This window comes from Bos taurus, chromosome 8 (assembly GCF_002263795.3).
Source record: "Bos taurus isolate L1 Dominette 01449 registration number 42190680 breed Hereford chromosome 8, ARS-UCD2.0, whole genome shotgun sequence".
Classification (NCBI taxonomy): Eukaryota; Metazoa; Chordata; class Mammalia; order Artiodactyla; family Bovidae; genus Bos; species Bos taurus.
In genome coordinates, this window is record NC_037335.1 from 103,424,188 (window position 1) to 103,442,093 (window position 17,906).

Sequence of the window (17,906 nt, forward strand, 5' to 3'; positions counted from 1 at the left end):
TGGTGGGTCTCTGGCTGGCTGTGCCCCTGAATTCCTCTCTGGCTTTGCAGCTAGGGTGAACCATCCTTCAGACTCAACAATACTTGTGCCCCCTCCAGGAAGCCCTTCTAGAACCCCAGCTTTTGGGTCTAGAGCCTCTACTCTGCTTGAAGACTCAAAGTCCCTCTAAACTGCGTTCTTTTCAGCCCCCAGACCAGCCTCACCAACCAGGACATGCAAGAATGGTTTGTCGCTCTTCCTGCAGAGCCTCGCTCAGGGCCTGTGTGTAGTAGGTGTTCAGGAAACAGGGAGGACAGTGCAGGGTCAGGGTCAGTTACTATTTTTGCAGGGAAACCCCCCATTGCTGATGGGTTTTCAGTCTATAGATCAGCCGAGGGCCGCAGCTTGAGCATCCTTGCTGGCTCCCAGCTGTAGCCACAGCTGCCCTCTTCCTTGGCCATCTGGTTCTCATTTGGGCAGCCGTGGCATCTCCTGGCTCCATCCTGTCCATGCTCTGAGGGTCCCCATGGCACAGGTGGACATGGAACATGACTGCCCCCGGACCCATTCTCCTCCAGCCTCTTCGGCCAGAACAGGTCCTCCTGCAGATCTGAAGAAGCCAGACCCAGACAGGAGTGCGTGGCTGTCTGTGAGCTGGGGAAACGTGGTCTTTTCTGGCTCAGAGAACACAGAGGAACTCCCTCTCCCCGCTCACTTCCTCTCTGGGCTCCAGCAGTTTCTGATGGATGAGGTGTGAGTGGAAAAGTCTTCTTCCAGTCCTGGCTCATAAAGCAGCCAGTGGTGGTCTCGCTTGGCACGGGAGTAGGAATCTAGCAGAGGAGGTGGAAGATGGAAAACCAGACGGGACTGGCTCCTGCCTGGGGTTCTAGCCTTCCTGCTCTTAGCAGATGTCCAGGGAGGCCCAGAGTCCCCAGCGCAGGGGAACCAGCTCACCTGAGCAGGGAGAGACATCTTTTCTAAATTAAGGAAGAGTCTCTGTGTGGTAGGAAAACGATTTGGCAAAGCCATTTCCACCGAGTCCCTCTGGCTCCTGTCGAGGCAAACACGGGGGAGTTTGGTCTGGCAGGTCAGTGTCACCTAATCACAGGGAGTGGTGGTGCTCAGGTCTCAAGGCAGGGACCCCTGACCAGTGGTGGGGGTCAGGGAGGCAGGCCAATGGGGTGGGCAACCTCACCTGGAACCATCCCTGTTTGTCCGTAGTCGCTCCTCCCACAAGCATCTTTTGGTAACAACGGTAGCCATTTGGCACTGATCCTGCTGAGCGGTTTGCCTGCATCATCTCATGTGGGGAGCCTTGAGCGAGAAAGCACGTCAGTGGCTGAGAGGCGAGGCCAGTGTGCCCTTTGCTCATCAGCACGTTGAATTTTGGTGTCACCTCATAGTGACACCAGTAGCCCTATTCATTCATTTCTTCAACAGGATGGATTGGTTGCCTATTGTGTGTCAGGAAGTGTGCAGGCCTCTGAGCTGAATAGAGACAAAAATCCCTGATCCTCAGAGTTTGCAGTCTTGTGGGAGGAAGGAGGCAATAAAAATGGTAAAAATACGAGGTGTGTTAGAAGATGAAAAAGGCCATGGAGAAAAGTGGGCAGGAGAAAGGGACTTTGAGTTGGGAGTTTCTCATATTGACTAGTGTGACAGAAAGGCTTGCTGTTCCTCATCACATCGCTTCCTCACAATAGCCTCCAGCAGTTAAGCAGTATTATGCCCATTTTACAGCTGAGAAAACTAAGGCCCAAATAGGTCTCATTCATTCATTCACTCTTCCAGTCATTGCACAAAGATGTACCTGTGTACCTGGCCCTTTGCTGACACAGGTGTTAAATGCCAATGAGATCACTGAGGGCTTTCGGAGAGTGAAGTCTACAGCCCTGGTTCCCAGCCCCTCTGTGTGTGAGAACCAGTGCGGGAGTTTGTCCTTCACCTCCACAGGGGTTCCAATTCAGCTGGTCTCAGTGGACTAGAGCACTAGATCATCACGTGCAGCCAAGGCCGAGAGCCACTGGGCTAGTGGACAGAGCTTCCAGGGTCACTAAATGGCAGACCTGTGATTTGAACTCAGGTCTTCTAACCTGCAGGCCCTTTCCCTCTCTACAATGCTGATGGAAACAGTTTCTTACATAAGAGCCTCCCCACCTTCAATAAGGCTCCCTTCTCCGCATCTGTCTGCGATGCTAGCCAAGGGACTCTGCTGAGCTGATTCCCAAGGGCAGGTCAGACACGCCTGGATGGAATCCCAGCTCTGTCCCCCTCCTGCTCTGTGAGCTTGGGCCAATGGCCTCAGTTGCTTTGTGCAGTGTTTCGGAGGGTTAAATAAGATGCTATGTCCTCAGCACCCAGCGTGAATGAACGAATGATCGTGAAGAAGCAGCACTGAAGAAGGTCTTGCCCACTTGGTCCCATCAGTCATCTTGCTTAGTTACCAGTTAACTGCCCTCCCTTGTGGCTCAGATGGTAAAGAATCTGCTTGCAGTGCAGGAGACCTGGGTTTGACCCCTGGTTTGGGAAGATCCCTTGGAGAAGGAAATGGCTACTCACTCCAGTATTCTTGCCTGGGGAATCCCATGGACAGAGGAGCCTGGCGGGCTATGGTCCATGGGGTCACAAAGAGTCAGACATGACTAGGGACTCACACACACACACACACCCTCCTCTAGCCCAGAAAGCTGGAGAGCCCTGTTTGCTCCTTGGGAGGGCAGAATCCAGTGCTGTCCCTAGTCTAATCCCCCTGCCTTCGCTCCTATAGAGCAAGCGCTTCTCAACTGCCCCCAGGGAACAGTTCACAGTGGAGGCATTTTTGGTCATTACCCCCTGGGAGGGGGCGCTTCTAGCTTTAAATGAGTAGACGCCAGAGATGCTGTTACAGATCTTGTGATGTATGGCACACACACCCCACCCACAGCAAAGGCTGATCCAGCTGCGGTGTCAGTGGTGCCAAGACCAAAGAATTCTGCTGTATAGAAACCTTCGAAGCATCCAACCCATGTGCCCTGGGCCTTCCTGCCTCCCTGTATTTGTTTATGCTGGGCTCTCCCCTGGCAGGCTCTCTCCTCCCTACTCATCTTGATGTATCAGTCTCGATTTTACCCTCACATGCCATCTTTTCCAAGAGTATCTGCCCAGCACCTCCAGGCAGAATTCGTATCTGCCTTCTCACACCAGCGCATTTTCTCAGCCTCTTTGGGACTCTGCATTTTCTGGCTAGCGGGCAACTCACTGATATTCTTGGCATAGTTGTCAGACTAGACCAAGTTCACAGAGGAGGACCTCTTCTTCTTTGTTCCTCATGTGGGGCTCAGCACAGCGCTGGACACAGACATCTGCTCTTTCACCCCACACCTCCCTGCCTCCTCTGCCCATGGAAGACATAACGAGTTGCTCTTTCTTGCCAAGCCTAATTCAGCCTCAGACTCTTTCTTAACACATTGCTCCAGGCAGACATCACTGATGGAATAAAGTTGGTACCCAAATTGAAACTTCCTCTTGGCTCCCTCCCGCCACCCTCACCCTACCCATAACCCCTCCCTATGCCTTCTGCGTTGGCCACTGTCTGAGAGTCTGTAGTAAAGTGGGCAGGCAGAGGGGGTCATCTGGGGATGTTTTTGGGGGTGTGTGATTGACAAACCTTAAGGCAATCTCCTGCCTTTCTGCAGAACTGCCAGTTCTATCTGGACATAGCACCCCCAGTTCCATGTAGCACCCCCAGTTCCATACTGCACCTCCAGTTCCAAGCAGCATCCCCAGTTCCAAGCAGCACCCCCCGTTCCATACAGCGCCCCTACTGAGAACCTCCTTGGGTTCCCCCTGTTGCTGAGCTGTTCTGATCTTCTGGTGCCTACACCCACTCTGTTTCTTTTTTTTTTAAGAACATTTATTTATTTAAAAGAATTATTTATTTTAAATGGCTCTACTGGTCACATCGTTGCGGCATGTGGGATCTTTAGTTGTGGCATGTGGGATCTAGTTCCCCAAACCCAGGATTGAATCCGGACCCCCTGCTTTGGGAGCACAGAGTCTTAGCCACCAGACCACCAGGGAAGTCCCTCCGGCTCCGTTTCTGAACTCCGCTGACCCTCTGCTCTCCAACGAGGCTCCTCCTTCAAGCCTCAGCTTACACCACCACCTCCTCTGCTTGGGTGTCTGTACTCCCCTAGCAGTCAGCGCTACTTTGTCCTGCTTCGTATGTGTTTAGTGCCCATATCCTGTTCTAGAAGGTAGGGAGCAAGTTTGCTTTGTTTACTTGTGTGTTCTTAGTGCTAAGATAGAGTCTGCCACGTTGGTGGGGCTTAGCAAACCTTTGAATGAAGGAGTAACCAGATGAATGAAGGCTCCATACAGAAGCTCTACCTCCCTGCTCTGACCTCTTTCAGGTACCCACTGAGCAGAGTTCAGCATCAGAGGCCTGACTGTACTGGGATGGACTGTGCTTTCGGACAAGCCACACATCACATTGCAGAATCCCATAGAATCCTATCGTTTTGGGGCCAACAGGGTGCTTTGAGAGGCCAGCTAGGGAAACTGAGGTGCAGAGAGGAGCAAGAACTTGGCGGGTATGGTGTCATGGCTCACTCCGCCTCTTGAAAGATGTTTCTTCCTCCTGACCCTTTCTATTGAGGGCCTGTCCATCCTGCTGGCTGCCCAGTGTGGCCTGGGAGCTGCCAGGGTGGTAGAGAAGTTTAGCCGGAAGCCTCGTGGAATGCTGAGTGGGTCTGGTGAGCTTTATTCTACTGCAAGAGAAGCTGGGGCCTCGTGCAGGCTGATATGGAGCCTTCAAGATCAGTGTGCAAGGGGGGATCCGCTGAGAGGTCTAGGCTGGTTCTCAGGACCCCCAGGAAGGGACAAGACCCCCCCTCCCCTCCCTTCCCAAAGCCCAAATAGCATCCCAGCCGACGGGGAGACTGTCTGCAGTAACAGTGAGGTGATGTCTGGTTTTTACTTGTGCATTGTAAGCAATGATTAATCTGGCTCCCAAACCAAAATATAGCCCGAGTTCTATTATAAACACGGGTCCTGTAGAGACCCGCCTGCCGAGAGCCAGAGGCCCCTTGCAGATTTCTGTGGTCCCTGGAACTCCCCTGAAGCCTCTGCTCTCCCCTCGTCCCGGTCAGGCAGCCATCACCCGTGGGGAAATCACTGCCCGTGGGTCCACCTTGCGGTCAGCGCCCGCCATGTAATTGCTGGGGCCCTGGAGAAGGTAATGGTTTAGATTCTTCCAAGACCTGGGGCCCTGTCATTTGAAGCTATTTCACTGGCCCCAGCTTGGTAAACACCGTTAAGGTGCTTTCCAGGGAGCATAGGAACCCCCACCCCCACCCCAACCCCATGTCTTGGCTGTGTTCAATCTCAGCTGTTCCCAGTCCGCTAACAGAAACACGGGTTCGTGGCAGTGTTCAAGGCCCTTCTGGGTCCATGGTTTGGAAAAGACCTACGAACTGTGGCCTTCTGGACAAAGCCCAGCCCAGTGGGTCTGGAGTCATGGGGAATGGTCTGGGCTTGGCCATAACTTGCCAACTAGCCTTTGGCGAGTCTGTTTACCTGTCTGAGCCTCGGTTTCTCATTGTATCCAATGAAGGAGGCTGTGAAACTGATGGCTTAGGTCCCTTCCAACTCAGACAGTGGGTTCATGATGCTACAGTGACCCACAAGCTCAGACCTGGGGAGGTGAGTCTGTAAGAGGGTCTTTCCCTTGGTGACCCTGTGACTCTTCCAGGTGAGCTCGGGTCTCAGCAGTTAGGACATAGGACTTCGCAGCCTGCTGTGTGGCCTCTTTACCTCACTAAGCTTCAGTTTCCTCATCTGGCATCAGTTTCTTCATCTGGCAAGTGGGCATGGTAATTCCTGCCTCTCAGGGATGATCGCAGGTGTTGATGAGATGGTGCACCTAGGCCTTAATGCGGGGCCAGGCATAGAGTGAGTCACTGTTCACGTCCCCAGTGGTCATTCACTTCCTTTTCACTGCATCCTGAGTAGGAGATTTACTTGAAATCTCCTCCTGGGATTTCACTGACAAGTCTGCCAAAGCATTGGTTTCTAGCTTCTTTGTGGCTGCAAGGAAGCCAAAGGAGCACGTGGTGCGCAGGGCTCCCTGGACCCCTCTCGCTTCTCTTGGAATTCTTGCTCTGTTATTGCACTGGCTCCATTATGGCACTGAGGCAGCAGAGGATGGCAGAGAGAGGCTCAGAGAAGGCTTAGAGCTCAACCCCTGGGCTGAGTCACACAGCTTAGAGCTCGAGGCGCCACTCAGCTCTCCATGGGAAAAGGCTTTGCTTGTTTTTTCTCATCGGCAGGCTTCAAGTGGAGAAAGGATGATGGTCATACATCCTGTCCATGACACATCCCTGCTCAAAACCCTCCTGTGCTTTCCTGCCATCTTTCCACCTGGCATGCTCTGGCTTCCTGCTTCTTTTCTGACCACCTGGTCACTCTGCCACTCACCCCTCACTCATTCTGCTCCAGTCCCACGGGGCTCATTCTTTCTTGAGAGCGTTCTCCCTCAGGGTTTCTGCCCCTATTGTTCCCTCTGCCTGGGAAGCCTTTCCCCAGAGAGCCAGCCCTGTGTCCAGCCCCGCTGCCTGCCACGGTCACCACCCTGCCCAACATGGCCCTGCTCTGTCCTCTGACTCTGCTCACTTTTCTCCATAGCGCTCCATAGCACTCTCCATAGCGCCATAGCACATGCCACACATTATCGCTTTTTTAGAATTTCGTTTTCAGTGATGATGAGAAAACACATCACGTACATTTTTCCATCTGAACCCTGTTTGTGTGTGCAGTCCAGCAGTGTTGGGTATGTTCACACTGTTGTGCAATCGATCTCCAGAACTTTTTCATCTTGCAAGACTGAGACTCTACCCCCATGTGAGCAGATCCTTGAGACATTACGTTTTATATTTATTTGTTTTTGTATCTGTTTAATTAGACTGTAAATTCCGTTAAGGCAAAGGATCTTGTCTTCTTGTTCACCCGATGCCTAGCATGGGGCCAGAGCATGAAAGTGCAGCAAATGTTTTGTTGCATGAATGAATGAAATATAAAGATCATGCTACTAACAGCAGCTGGTCTTTATGGGGCCGTTGACTTCAGTGTGGTGCTAAGTGCTTCACACATTATATCATACAGTCTATAATGCCAACCCCTGAGAACCCCATTTTGCAAGATGAAACCATGGCTCAGAGAGGGGGCCCCAAGGCCTCCAGCCAGTAGGGAAGCAGGATAGGGATCCAGATTAATCTGAAACAAGAGATCTTACCCACTCTGCATGCTGGCTGCTGACTGTGGCCGCTGCATCACTTTGCCCATTGGGGAAGAATGGCATGCTGGCGGAATCTCACCCAGCCGTGCTGCATCAAGATCATGGGCCCCAGGTCTGAGATGCAATCACAACGCTGAGCAGTCTCGAGGCGTGAGTAGGTGCAGAAGGAATGCTCGTAAACTCCCCAAACCTCTTGGATCAGAGCGATGCTGTTTATAATTAAAGAGTGCCGCTTTCTAGGGGTCTGTGGGGGTGCCAAACGTGTGTGCCTGTGGGTGTTTGTGGATGTGCATGAACTGTACATGCCCAGGGAGGCTGCAAGGCTCTCCGTGTGGCCTCCGGTGTCAGAAGGACCCAGTGGTGAGCTTGAGCTGCTGCTCCTTAGTAATGGGATTCTGGACAAGTGACTTCCATTCTTCAAGACTCGGTTTTCTCCTCTGTAGGATGGAGATGATATAAAGAACAGTGGGTAGAAGGGGTTCACAGGCATCGTATGTGTGTGTGTGTGTGTAGTCTAGAGTCTTGTTAATCACCAGCCTGGGGCAGCCCTAGGGCTTCTACCTGCAATGCAGGAAACCTGGGTTCGATCCCTGGGTTGGGAAGATCCCTTATAGAAGGCAATGGCTACCCACTCCAGTATTCTTGCCTGGAGAAATGCATGGACAGAGGAGCCTGGTGGGCTACAGTCCATGGGGTTGCAACGAGTCAGACACGACTGAGTGAATAACATGCTGGGGGAGCCCTAGAACTCCTGAGTTCCAGAACACCAGAACTGAAGGGTCCTCGGAGTTCTAACTCCCTTATTTGACATCCAGAGAAGGGCAGTGACCCCTCCAGGGTTGCACAGTAAGTCAGAGATGGTCTGGACCCAGCACAGGGCTCCGGTGAAGGGGGGATCTAATGGAGATTACCCCATCTCCACCACACTGTCTGAAACGGAAGCCCCTGCTCCGTCTTGTTTCCTAACAGCCCAAAGCTTAGGGAAGTTTGAAGTCTGGGGTTTCCCTGCAAAGAGCTCCTTACACTCATGAAACAGTCCAAGTGGCTGTCCCCAGTGCCACCTGCAGGCACACACTCGTTTTGATTCTCTTGACCTGGAGACCTGGCCTTGGACCACGGGAATTAGACTGTGGGAACAGGACACATGGTTGGTACTGAAACGTCACCAGACTCTTTCTCAGTCAGTCCAGCGGCCTCTTGTCCCCTGGAATAGTGGCTGGAATCACTGGGAAGAAGGGGGGCAGCTATTTGAGGGTCACACGATTGGTCAATATGTATGAGATCTTTTCTGACAGGGGGTTAGTGAGAAGGTTCCGACAGAAAAATCCCAGCATTGTATGGTGGGTGAGCACAGCTCAGACTTTAAGGTCCTCATCTGTCCGCCCATCACTGAGACATCCCTCCAGCCCTGCTTCGGACGTTCTTACCTTTTCTCTGGGTTTGGAAAGAAGGGTGGTGATAACAGCAGCGGTCTCTCCCAGTTGCTGTATCCTAATTCAGCTTACAAGCCCTGCCCCAGGAGGGATCAGTCCCGGCTGTCTTCTGGTCTAAGAACCACTGGTGATAGAGAGGAAACTGCAGGATGCCTGATGTACATATCTCCACTCGGACAGCAGTTCTCAAACGCGTACTAGCACACGTCCCTGCCATAGCGCCTGCAGTGCTGCGAAGGCAGGCGGGAAGGCCGCACCTCTGTGATCCCTGGACCCAGACGTGTGGTCCTGGGCTCAAGTGGTTTCTTTCCCTCCGCAGGGACAGAAGGGTTATCCTGGACCAACGGGGCACCCCGGAGAACAGGTGAGGGCTGCAGCCTCAGCCCCGCCCTCCTCGCCCTCCCTTGCTCCAGCCCCCCTGCCTGTCCTTGGCCTCCACCCCACCCTGCCCGGTTCCACGAGTAAGCTCCAGAGCCAGGAGGCTCTGCCTCCCATCCCGCTGGGGCCCCCACCCGACCCCACCTCTCCCCCAGCCACATCTGCCTGAAAGGGCTGGAGTCCACGCCGGCCCAGTGCTGGCATGAGCCGCTGGACTCCGGTTAGCGCCATGAATAGCTGGCCTGTTCCGGGCGATGTTAGGGGATATTATACACGCCACCACGGGGTTTGCAGGAATTTTGGCTGCCCTGGCCCAAGTCAAACATCAGCCGCTGCCAGCATGGGAGAGCCCAGCCAGGCCCCCTCAGTGCTTTATTCCTGGGCTGCAAGGACAGGGGGTTTTGTCCCTCCAAGCTGGTCGGACCGGTTTCTCAAAAGGGTGGGCTGGGGGAAGAGGGTGGGTTAGCGGGGGCGCCCAGCAGGCCGATGGCCTCCCCTTCCTCCCCTTTCGTCTCACATTCCTGCCCTTCTCTTTGTCCATTGTAAACCCCGGTCCCCCACCGCCCTCCAGACCTGGAGCTGGGCAGGGTCTCCCCTTTCCTTATGTTTCTCTTATTCCTTTGCAGGGGCAGCCAGGACCCGAGGGTAGCCCAGGGGCCAAAGGTTACCCTGGCAGGCAGGTGCAGTATATGGCTTCTGGAAGCTCTGTGGCCGTGGTGGTGTGGAGCTGGCCACGGGTGCCCCCAGGCAGAGGGAGGCGGTGGGCTGGGGGCCCAGGAGCTATACCTGCCAGGTGGGCCCTGAAGGAAAGGGCTGTTCAGGGCGCTGTGCTGAGGAGCCTTCTCTGAAGGCAGCAGGGCAAGGATGCTCAGGAGGAAACAGAACAAAGAGTAGTTCTGGGGTGTGAGAGCGTGGCTCCAGAAGCTCTCCCAGCCGCCTGCTTGGGCCCCTGGGGTAGCTGGGGGCTCCGTTTGAAGATCAGGAGTGTAACCCCACTCCTATCATACAGAGGGACAGCTGAAGCCAACGGAGACAGACTTGGCCTGGGTTGTTGGCAGCAGCTAGAACGTCTCCATATGTCCTTGCCCTTCTGTCTTTTGTGTTTCAGGGGCTGCCTGGACCTGTAGGAGACCCTGGGCCCAAAGGTAGCCGGGTAAGTGCGACTTGGCACGTGCCGCCTGCCTGGGGGTCCGGGTGGGCATTTCCTGTCCCTCCAGCGGGCCCCGTGGGCGATCGGGGCTGTAAAGCCTGCAGTGTCCACCCAGGGTCTTCTCGGGGAGCTGGGGCCTTGGTCCTCCCGCCTGAGTGCTCCCAAGAGCAGAGAGGCAGAGGATGGCTACATGGTGGGGAACCCTGGAGCCAGCTTGGTCTCCACGGCCAGGCAGCTGGGCAGCACAGGTCAGCTGGAGGCTCGGCCGCAGTCCAGCTGCTATAATCACACATTTGCTTGCTGTGTCCCCCAGCAAGTCCAATCAGTAGGGAACCAAAGCTGGGGCCACTTTGTTTGTCACTGGAGTCCTCTGAGGCCTCACTCCTACACCTAGCTGAGGGCTGGGGTATCACCCTTTAGGGAAGGCAGTCCTGACCAATGAGTGAATGTTGTCCAGGCCTGAAGGCTAATGGAGCATCTCCTCGGCCCCTCCTTCAAGGCCCTGAGTAGCCAGCAGGCTCTTTGCCCATCTTTCCAGTGGGAGGGATGTCCATTCCTACCCCTGGCACGGTTAGGGGGATGCTAGGAATTTGGAAGTGTAAATCCTGCTGAGGTGGGCTCCCAGGTGGGTTGTGGGGCAATGGAGAAAGTTCTGGGTGAATTGAATGGGGGTAAAACGGAGTTTAGAAGACTGAGAAGCAATCTAGTGGAATCCTGTCTTCTATATACAAGGAAACTGGGCTCATGATGGGGCCCCAGTTCCCACAGCTTGCCTAAGGTGGGGCTGGGATTGAGGACCCAGGTATTTGGAGGGCTGGGCTGCCTGCCTTTTAAAGAATGCTCAGCAAGTGGGTCACAGAGTCCTCGGTCAGGCCAGGTCAGGTCAGGTATGACGTGTCCTTCGAGCCTGAGCCAACGCTATTTATGGCTGCAGTCTCAGCCCGAATCCCTGGACCTGACGGGCGGGTGTTAGGAGAGTGGCTGGAGGTGGGAAAGTTCCCCAGGACGTGTTGATGATGTCAGTGATGATGATGATGGTGATGGGGGCGGGGCAGTGATAGACGGGGGCTGAGGAGGCTCCTGTCCTAGGAGCTGGGCCCCCTCCTTCCCTTTATCCAACTGTCCCCGCGAGCTCTGGCCCCAGAGGGGCCTCCTGAACCGAGGGAGAAGGGCTTCCTGGTTCAGCCCCAGGTCTCTGATCTACCAGGAGGACCGGAGGAGCGAGGCAGGCTAATGACATCTGGGGCTGCTTGCCATTTGCCTTGCTGTGGCATCTAGAGGTCACGTGTGCAGAGGATTGCTGGTCTGACCCTGGCACACACCTTTTCAGGGTCACAGCGCCCTGAGCAGCCTGGGTGAGCCAGGGCCACTCAGGCTGCCCACCCAATCCTGCCATCACCGGCCTTATGTTTATGAAGTAGGCAGAGCACAGACTTGGGGTCCGGGCAGCTGGTTTGGAGACCTACCCTGCCATTAACCAGCTGTGGGAGCTTGGGCACATCTCTGGACCTCTCTGAGCCCATCACTGCAAATCTGGGATATAAGCCCTGCTAGGAATGGTCAGTAAACATCATTTGTTAAGATGATGCTAAGAAAGGGGCCTCGTGACCTCTTCTAGGGACGGAGAAATGTTTGTGAGTCTGCACTGGTTGCTTGTTTATGGGAGGCAGGGTAGCAAAGTGGTTAGAGGGGCCCTGGCCCTGGGAGTCAGATGACCTCAATTCAAATACCACATTCTGCTACATGTGACCTTGGGCAAGTCACTTAGCCTCTCTGGGCCTAAATGATCTCACCTCTATAGGAAGCTGACTAATAATTCCTATCTCCTGAGGGTGTGCAGAGGGCACAGTAGATGCCTTAAATGTTTGCAGAGGAAGGAGAAGTGGGTCTGGCACATACTTTGTGCTCAGTAAATGTTAGCTTATGTTGTTCCGTCGCCCAGTCGTGTCTGACTCTGTGACCCCAGGGACTGTAGCATGCCAGGCTTCCACGTCCTTCATCTCCCTGAGTTTGCTCAAACTCACGTCCATTCAATCAGTGAAGTCATTTCACAAACATCTAGAGAGTACAGATATGATAGGAACCCTGGGCTAGGTTCCTGCTCTGGAGACGTTCCCGGGCTAATGAGGCCATGAAACATGGAGAAAGATAATGAAGATACAGAAGAGAAAGTGGTAAATCTATTAAGTGGGGTACAAATAGGGGCTTCCTTGGTGGCTCAGTGGTTAAGAATCCACATGCAATGCAGGAGTCACAAGAGATGCAGGTTCAATCCATGGGTCTGGAAGATTTCCAGGAGGAGGAAATGACAACCCACTCTAGTATTCTTGCCTGGAGAATCCCTTGGACAGAGGAGCCTGGTGGGCTATGGTCCATGGGGTCGCAGAGTCAGACACGACACTGAAGCAACTTAGCACCCATGCAGGGGGTATAAATAAGGGGCCGGGGAGAGGGGAGGAGGTTGCTTCTGGTTGGAGGCATCAGGTATGCTAGCCAGAGGAGAGAACCTCCGAGCCCGGCTTGAAAGCATTGGTTCTGCAGTCGTGGGGGTGGGAAGGGCATGCCTGGTGGAGGGCATGGCGTGGAGAGAGGCTAGAGGGCAGACGATCCGGACTCCACCCCTGACTCGCTGTGCTGCTTTCTCTCCAGAGCCTGGGTCTTCTTTGTCAGTGAGGAGGAGGACAGGCCATCTGCAGGGTCCTTGGGAGGGCTGAACTCAGTGGCACACGTGCTTGGCAGGATGCCAGCACGCCGGGGTGGCAGCGGCTGTCACTGCCGGCCACCCTCAGGCAGTCCAGGGTGATGTGAGCCCCACATGCACAGCCTTGGAGGCCTAGAAGGAGGCATTGCAGGAGCCACAAGTGCCCGCCAGCCTCCCTGGGAGGGTGGGTAGGGCTTGGTGCCACCCCAGCATCTAACCCGGCAGAGAGCTTCCTTCCAGCAGGTCCAGGAGCCCCCGGCATGGGGCGGGCCTTCCCCTGCGAGTGCCCGCGCCCTTCCCTGGCGTGAGGGTATGTGCCTTTGGACTACATCGTGGAAGCCAGCACCATGCAGTCCATGGGCATATACACTTGCCTCAAGGCCTATGTCATCGTGGAACCACTGGAGCCGCCACCGCTGCCAGCAAGGAAGAGGAGCCGGGCGCCAGAGTGCACAAGGGGTGTCTGGGCCGGGCCGGGCCGAGCCGGGCAAGCCACACCCCACCAGCCAGCCCTTCTGACCTCCCCTCTGCTCTTTTCCTAGGGCTACATTGGACTCCCGGGGCTCTTCGGCCTGCCAGGGTCTGATGGAGAGCGAGTGAGTATGCCTTCTCTGTTTATCTCTCCCCCACCCACTCCCTCTGCCACGGGCCAGGCTGGAAAAGTTCTGGAATCCCTCCTGGAGGAGGTGCCGCAGAGTTAAACAGGTGTCCACTAAGGGAGAATTCGAGGCAGATGCCTTCCAGACACAGAGAACAGCACGTGCAAAGTCAGGGACAGAAGCTTACTTGGCGAGTTTTAACAGCACAAAGCTCTGAGCGCAAGGCAGGAATGTGGATGGGAGACAGGCCGGAGGGGGCCCCCGGGCACAGCTATATGGCCCCCAGGAACCAAGGTCAGGAGAGGGACTGTTCCGAAAGCATGAGGAGCTCCTGAAGGGCTTTCAGCAAATGAGAAGTGGGCTTATTTCAAATTTCCGATCAATATGGCCTATGGACCAGATCCCACCAGGCACGAGTTATGTGACGCTTTCCTGAACACACCACGCTCATTTGTGTATGTGTGTCCGGGGCTGCTGGAGTTCCCAGGACAGAGGTGGTGTGCCCCACCTGCCTCTGGACTGGCTCGTCCCCTCTCCACCTGAGCCCACATTTGGGGACTCAACTGTAATCTCATCAATAAGCTGGGGAAAGAGAATTGCAGGGAAACAGCGGGAGCATTTATTGAGTATCCACTCAATACCAGAGTCCTAGGTGCTTTCCTCAGGAACCTCCCCAGCTCAGGTCCTTGCAGGCCCCTACTCTGAGGACCTGCATTTAAGGACCGTCCATCCAACGTGCGCATCACTGGCGCCGGTTGTATATGTGGACTGGATGCCAGGCTTACCGTGACTTCCTCTTGTGGGTGGAAGAGAGGCTGGTTTGGAGCAATGCTGTTAGTCTCCTGCTGGAATCCTGTCCTGATCTCTTCCCTGTTTCCTTCTACAGGGTCTGCCTGGCGTTCCTGGCAAGAGGGGCAAGATGGGTAGGCCGGTAAAGATTTTCCGTGTCTATTACGCAGATTCTATGGGTGAACCTGACCTCCCACTGGCCATGTGGCCCGTCCACCCATGGCCTGGGCATTCTTCGCTTCTCTCTGCTCCGCCCTGCTCTGCTTTGAGTGTGTGGGCAGGAATGGGGGGCTGTCTGGGCCTCGGGTCCTGCTGCCAGAACACTTGAGTGGCTGCTGCACAGCTGGGGCTGGGGGCTTCTGAGGACTCTGGGCCCTTCTGGGATGGTGCTTCTCAGTGCGTCCAGCAATTGTCCTGCAAGGTGGTTCTGTGTCGGGGGGCTTCTGTTGTCTGGGTCGTGAGTGTCCATGCTGGGGGCCTTGTCTAGACTGGATATCTGTGCTCCTGTGTCTGAGAACACTCAGTCTCTGTATTGTGCTGGTTTCACCTGTTTTACTGCTACACACACAAGGCCAGAGGGCCCTGGGGTGTTGGGCAGGCCCACCGGAGACGTGACCACAAGACAGGCTCAGCAGGAACCCCGGTTCACCAGCTCTGACCCTGATTGTCCATTGTAGAAGGAAATTATTTCTCCCTTTTTTTGGGAATCTGTGGGGCAGGAAGAAAAAGCCAAGGCCCAGAGAGTTCAAGTAACTTGCCCAGAGTTTCACAACGGAACCAGGATACTAACTCTGTTCTTGTCCAGGGCCTCTGATCTCAGTGTTGGCTCAAGTTCACGAGTTGGCAATAATGCTGCGCAAGTGGATTCCTAGAATCTTCGCTTGGGGGAAAGTCATTCATTCCAACGATCTCATTTTTCACAAGGGGAAACTGAGGCTCTGAGAGTCGGGGTGATACGTCCAGGGTCCCGTTGTCAGGTCGAAGGAGACCCAGGATTGTAACTGAAGCATCTTTCTTTCAGCCCCGGCCCCTGCTGGTGGCTTAAGGTTCTCTGCTGCTGCCCCACAGGTTCACTCCTGGGCTTGGACCCATCTTCATCTCTGGGTCTGGGCCTCCCTTTGTTTGTGGTTGATGGAGAAGGGATAGTGGGGGAGTTAGAAGGTGAGAGGCAGCTGCAAGGGAGCCAGGAACACTCAAGGGTGGCCAGAAAGGGGGTTGACTGTGATTCTGTGGTTGACATGCGTGTTCATGACACCTTACCTGTTGTAGTATAGGGATCTGGGCCCTCTGGGGGCCAAGTCGGGGGGTGGGGTTCAGAGAAGAGAGACATCCAGGTCCTGACCTCATGGAACTGACAGAAGGGGCACCTCACCCGTTCTTTTGTGCCTGAGGGCTAATTGTTGTTGTTCAGTCAGTCCTGTCGAACTCCTTGCGACCACATGGACTGCAGCATATCAGGCTTCCGTGCCCTTCACCAACTCCTGAGTTTGCTCAAACTCATGTTCATTGAGTTGATGATGCCATCCAACCATCTCATCCTCTGTTGTCCTTCTCCTCCTGCCCTCAATCCTTCCCAGCATCAGGGTCTTTTCCAGTGAGTTCGCTCTTCACATCATGTAGCCAAGTGCTGAAGCTTCAGCTTCAGCCTCAATCCTTCCAGTGAATATTCAGGGTTGCTTTCCTTGAGGATGGACTGGTGGGATCTCTTTGCTGTCCAAGGGACTCTCAAGAGTCTTCCCCAACACCACAGTTCAAAAGCATCAATTCTTCGGTGCTCAGGTTTCTTTATAGTCCAACTCTCACATCCATACATGACTACTGGAAAAACCATAGCTTTGACTACATGGATCTTTGTCAGCAAAGTAATGTCTCTGCTTTTTAATATGCTGTCTAGCTTTGTCATAGCCTTTCTTCCATGGAGCGAACATCTTTTAATTTTGTGGTTGCTGTGGGGAAGAGCTTTCCAGGTTGAGGGAAGAGCAGGTGCAAAGGCCCCGGGGCAGGAGTCCTGCTGGGTCTGAACTGCAGTTTTCTCATCTGAAAAATGGGAATAATAGCTTCTAGGTCATGAGGTCATTGTGCTTGTCACATAGTAAAAACTCAATAGATGGTAGCAGTTATTGTTTCTATTTGTAGTTTTGTGGGTGACTGAGGATTCCTCTGGGCTGTGTGAATTTAAGCCAATGGCTTGACCTCTCTGGGTCTGTTTTCCCAAAGCTTCAGTCACAGAGTGGGAGCCCTTGGCTCAGGTAGAATGTCTCAGTGCAGCCCTGGAAATCACCTGCCAAGGCAGGAGACGTAGGAGACACGGGTTCAACCCCTGGGTCAGGAGAGCCCCTGGAGTTGGAAATGGCCACTCATTCCAGTGTTCTTGCCTGGAAAATTCCATGGACAGAGGAGCCTGGTGGGCTACAGTCTATGGGGTCGCAAAGAGTCAGACACGACTACGTGACCCGTAGTTGTCCCTGAGCACACACTCCCGGAGGCCCTGCTACCTGCGTGGCATTTGAACCACTACATGTGGTTCTCATACTGATTCACTGAGGTAAGATTGATTATCTATTTTCCAGGCAAGGAAACCGAGGTTTCAAAGCCACGCACCCAGAGACCCTCTGAGGCCTTGCCACACTTCAACCCCTGTAACAGACAACTCATTTCTGTCTCTTCAGTCCACGTCTTTGTGCCTTTAACTCCCTAAGATTCCACCCTGCCCTCCATAATGGGTGTTCCCTGGCACTGGGGTGTCAGGCGTGGGTGCGAGGAACCACCCCCATTCCGCCAAGGAGTCCTATGGCCACACAATACCCCAGAGGGCCGTGAAAGTCTGCTTGACCCTGGTCCAATCATCTTGGCCAGCGCATGGGCAGGGTCTGCCTCAGAATGATTTAATATGTATGGAATAGAGTCCATATCCCTGAGTCCCTTGGGCTTTGTGTGTGCCTTTGTCTGGCCTCCCAGTCTACTGCGCCCTTGGCCCACACACTCCTCGCCTGGTCTTTAGGGCCATCCCCCTGTTACGTGCTCCTAAGCCCCTGATCCGTTTGATGGGAGTTGGGGGCTCCTTCTGTGAATGGGTTTTCTTCTGGTCAAAAGCTTTGGGCCAGACGATTTCTAGGCACTTATTACCAAGAGGAAATGTCAGGAGAATGAGCTGAATCCCTTCATGCCAGATCGCAGCTGGCCTCATTTCTGGCAGGGCTGGCAATGATTTTGTTGTGGTCCGTTTCTCTCCAGCAAGCAAAACCTCAGGCCCATGCATACGGCCTGCTCAGCATCAGGAGGCTGTGTGGGAGTCTTCTGCGGATGGGAGCTGTGAAATACAGCAGAGGTCAGAGCACATCAGAGCTGCAGGAACCCTAGTGATGACCTGGCCCCAACTCTTGGTCAGACGCATAAGTAGACGTAGCTCAAAGCGGCCAGTAAACTCGCCCAAGGTCACACAGCACATTGGTGGCAGAACTGGGACTTGAACCCAGGACCCTTGCGTGCTCAGGCAGGGTGCTTTCCCTGTCACCCCTCTCCTCTCTGTGCTCCCATCTTCAGCCTCCAAAGGAAAGCTTACTCCACATCTCTCATCTCACATCGCCTGTGTTGTGGTTTCCCG

General features: G+C 54.3%; 1 protein-coding gene and 1 non-coding gene across 4 annotated transcripts in view; both read left to right on the top strand.

The window, feature by feature from the left end:
• Positions 1–17,906, top strand: part of COL27A1 (collagen type XXVII alpha 1 chain) — a 153,262-nt gene that overhangs the window by 40,407 nt on the left and 94,949 nt on the right. For all 3 annotated transcript variants that reach the window (XM_059889056.1, NM_001206680.1, XM_059889057.1), the window contains 5 exon segments: positions 9,005–9,049; positions 9,690–9,743; positions 10,172–10,216; positions 13,457–13,510; positions 14,400–14,444. In XM_059889056.1, coding sequence (XP_059745039.1) covers positions 9,005–9,049; positions 9,690–9,743; positions 10,172–10,216; positions 13,457–13,510; positions 14,400–14,444 — 243 coding nt within the window.
• Positions 13,211–13,299, top strand: MIR455 (microRNA mir-455). Its single transcript, NR_030964.1, has one exon. It is a non-coding gene; the product is annotated as a microRNA mir-455 (primary transcript).